Raw genomic sequence first — 5000 nt, forward strand, 5'->3', positions numbered from 1 at the left:
ACTATACTACTATATCACTATACTACTATATCACTATACTACTATATTTCTGTACTACTATATCACTATATCACTGCACTACTATACTACTATATCACTATACTACTATATTTCTGTACTACTATATCACTGCACTACTATATCACCACACTACTATATCACTGCACTACTATATCACCACACTACTATATCACTATACTACTATATCACTATACTACTATATCACTATACTACTATATTTCTGTACTACTATATCACTATATCACTGCACTACTATACTACTATATCACTATACTACTATATCACTACACTACTATATCACTGCACTACTATATCACCACACTACTATATCACTGCACTACTATATCACTGCACTACTATACTACTACAACAATATATCAAATCAAATGTATTTATATAGCCCTTCGTACATCAGCTGATATCTCAAAGTGCTGTACAGAAACCAAGCCTAAAACCCCAAACACTAAGCAATGCAGGTGTAGAAGCACGGTGGCTAGGAAAAACTCCCTAGAAAGGCCAAAACCTAGGAAGAAACCTAGAGAGGAACCAGGCTATGTGGGGTGGCCAGTCCTCTTCTGGCTGTGCCGGGTGGAGATTATAACAGAACATGGCCAAGATGTTCAAATGTTCATAAATGACCAGCATGGTCGAATAATAATAAGGCAGAACAGTTGAAACTGGAGCAGCAGCACGGCCAGGTGGACTGGGGACAGCAAGGAGTCATCATGTCAGGTAGTCCTGGGGCATGGTCCTAGGGCTCAGGTCCTCCGAGAGAGAGAAAGAAAGAGAGAATTAGATATCACTGCATGATATCATGATACTACTATATCACTATACTACTACATTTCTGTACTACTATATCACTATACTACTATATCACCACACTACTATATCACTACACTACTATATCACTGCACTACTATATCACTACACTACTATATCACCACACTACTATATCACCACACTACTATATCACCACACTACTATATCACTGCACTACTATATCACCACACTACTATATCACTGCACTACTATATCACCACACTACTATATCACTGCACTACTATACTACTATATCACTACACTACTATATCACCACACTACTATATCACCACACTACTATATCACTATACTACTATATCACTATACTACTATATCACTGCACTACTATATCACCACACTACTATATCACTATACTACTATATCACTGCACTACTATACTACTATATCACTACACTACTATATCACCACACTACTATATCACCACACTAATATATCACTACACTACTATACTACTATATCACTGCACTACTATACTACTATATCACCACACTACTATATCACTACACTACTATACTACTATATCACTGCACTACTATACTACTATATCACCACACTACTATATCACTGCACTACTATACTACTATATCACTACACTACTATATCACCACACTACTATATCACTACACTACTATACTACTATGTCACTACACTACTATATCACCACACTACTATACTACTATATCACCACACTACTATATCACTACACTACTATACTACTATATAACTACACTACTATATCACTACACTACTATATCACCACACTACTATATCACTGCACTACTATATCACCACACTACTATATCACTGCACTACTATACTACTATATCACTACACTACTATATCACCACACTACTATATCACTACACTACTATACTACTATATCACTACACTACTATATCACCACACTACTATACTACTATATCACTGCACTACTATATCACTGCACTACTATACTACTATATCACTACACTACTATATCACCACACTACTATATCACTACACTACTATACTACTATATCACTACACTACTATATCACCACACTACTATACTACTATATCACCACACTACTATATCACTACACTACTATACTACTATATCACTACACTACTATATCACCACACTACTATATCACCACACTACTATATCACTGCACTACTATATCACCACACTACTATACTACTATATCACCACACTACTATATCACTGCACTACTATACTACTATATCACTACACTACTATATCACTACACTACTATATCACTGCACTACTATACTACTATATCACTACACTACTGTACTACTATATCACTGCACTACTATACTACTATATCACTGCACTACTATATCACCACACTACTATATCACTGCACTACTATATCACCACACTACTATATCACTGCACTACTATACTACTATATCACTACACTACTATATCACCACACTACTATATCACCACACTACTATACTACTATATCACCACACTACTATATCACTACACTACTATACTACTATATCACTACACTACTATATCACCACACTACTATATCACCACACTACTATATCACCACACTACTATACTACTATATCACTACACTACTATATCACCACACTACTATATCACCACACTACTATACTACTATATCACTACACTACTATATCACCACACTACTATACTACTATATCACTACACAACTATATCACCACACTACTATACTACTATATCACCACACTACTATATCACTGCACTACTATATCACTACACTACTATATCACTGCACTACTATACTACTATATCACTATACTGCTATATCACTACACTACTATATCACCACACTACTATACTACTATATCACTACACTACTATATCACCACGCTACTATACTACTATATCACTACACTACTATATCACCACACTACTATATCACTGCACTACTATATCACTACACTACTATATCACTGCACTACTATACTACTATATCACTACACTACTATATCACTACACTACTATATCACCACACTACTATACTACTATATCACCACACTACTATATCACCACACTACTATATCGCTGCACTACTATACTACTATATCACTACACTACTATATCACCGCACTACTATATCACTGCACTACTATACTACTATATCACTACACTACTATATCACTGCACTACTATATCACCACACTACTATATCACCACACTACTATATCACTGCACTACTATATCACTACACTACTATATCACTGCACTACTATACTACTATATCACTACACTACTATATCACTGCACTACTATACTACTATATCACTACACTACTATATCACTGCACTACGATATCACTGCACTACTATACTACTATATCACTACTATACTACTATATCACTGCACTACTATACTACTACAACACTATATCACTACACTACTATATCACTACACTACTATATCACCACACTACTATATCACTACACTACTATATCACCACACTACTATATCACTACACTACTATATCACCACACTACTATATCACTACACTACTATATCACCACACTACTATATCACTACACTACTATATCACCACACTACTATATCACTGCACTACTATACTACTACAACACTATATCACTATATCACTTCACTACTATACTACTATATCACTATACTACTATATCACCACACTACTATATCACCACACTACTATATCACCACACTACTATATCACTACACTACTATATCACCACACTACTATATCATCACACTACTATATCACTACACTACTATATCACCACACTACTATATCACCACACTACTATATCACTATACTACTATATCCCTACACTACTATATCACCACACTACTATATCACTACACTACTATATCACCACACTACTATATCACTGCACTACTATACTACTATACTACTATATCACTGTACAACTATACTACTACAACACTATATCACTGTACAACTAGACTACTACAACACTATATCACTATATCACTGCACTACTATACTACTAGAACACTATATATGGTCTTCAATACCACTTCAAGCCTATGGAAGCCTTTTGTGGCAGGTAAATCCATAAACATACACTGCAGGGCTCCCTCTTTGAGCCTCTTTAAAGACTCTTGGGACATGTTAACACGGCACCAAACCCAAGGGAATGTCAATACTCTGAATACAATAGCAGATGTAACGCACATGAATAAATCACATCCACACTATAAGACACACGCCCCTAACACACACAGGCCTAGTGTTAATGTATGTTCCCCACCCCGTGTCCCAGGAGCACTGTGGACCCCAAACAGATGCTGCTGTCGTGGGAACAGGGAAGTCCTGTGATGGAGGCTGGATCCTCTGCTACAGACACCACCAGCCTGGAGAACCAAGGTGAGAATCTCCACGGTTACCTCCCAGAACACACCACAAGCCCTGGATCTGGCTCAGGCTGCCCAAAGTAACCCCTTGAGTAAGGCGGCTCTAGCCTGATCCCAGGTCTGTTTGTGCTGTCTTAAAACAATCCAATCCACAGCATCGTGGGATTATGAGTTCTTCTCTCTCTGTGTGTTAGACAACACCAGTGTGAGCAGCCTGAGTAACCCTGGTCCTGCTGCCCCACCCACCAAGAGGATCGCCTTCCTGTTTGACTCCACCCTCACCGCCTTCCTCATGATGGGGAACCTCTCTCCGGTACGTACCCTAACCTCTGACCCCTAACCCTTGATAATATTATAGTGTTATTATAGATACTATGTTAGTAGATTATAATATTATCAAATCAAAGTTTATTTGTCACGGGCGTCTGGTGTAGACCTTACAGTAAAATGCTTAGTCGGGGCACCATGGGAAAATGTTTATAGAGTCTCTATTTCCCGAATCGACACTTCAGATATCTTCATATCTTATCAAAATAGTCACTTATTAATTAATTATTATTGCCTCATCAGTTCTCATTACTGAATGTCGCAAAGCTTTGTATATCTGCAAGAACCCTAGCCTAAATCATGAATCGGCGATATACAAATTGGCTTACTTATTTATTTACTAACTAACTAAATAATCACAGAAATTCATAACAAACAAACAGATATTTGGGTTACTACATGATACAAAGACAAAGTCCCCAGCGGA

The 5000-nt window shown here is 36.9% G+C and overlaps 1 protein-coding gene across 3 annotated transcripts in view; it reads left to right on the forward strand.

Annotated features, from left to right (window-relative positions):
* fam91a1 (family with sequence similarity 91 member A1) overlaps window positions 1-5000 on the forward strand; it is a 137424-nt gene that overhangs the window by 85945 nt on the left and 46479 nt on the right. For all 3 annotated transcript variants that reach the window (XM_090228520.1, XM_090228522.1, XM_090228521.1), the window contains 2 exons: window positions 4156-4259; window positions 4441-4559. In XM_090228520.1, coding sequence (XP_090084646.1) covers window positions 4156-4259; window positions 4441-4559 — 223 coding nt within the window. The remainder of the gene's footprint in view (window positions 1-4155; window positions 4260-4440; window positions 4560-5000) is intronic.

The sequence above is a fragment of the Oncorhynchus mykiss genome, chromosome 30 (genome assembly GCF_057628025.1).
Source record: "Oncorhynchus mykiss isolate SJ-2025 chromosome 30, ASM5762802v1, whole genome shotgun sequence".
Taxonomy (NCBI): domain Eukaryota; kingdom Metazoa; phylum Chordata; class Actinopteri; order Salmoniformes; family Salmonidae; genus Oncorhynchus; species Oncorhynchus mykiss.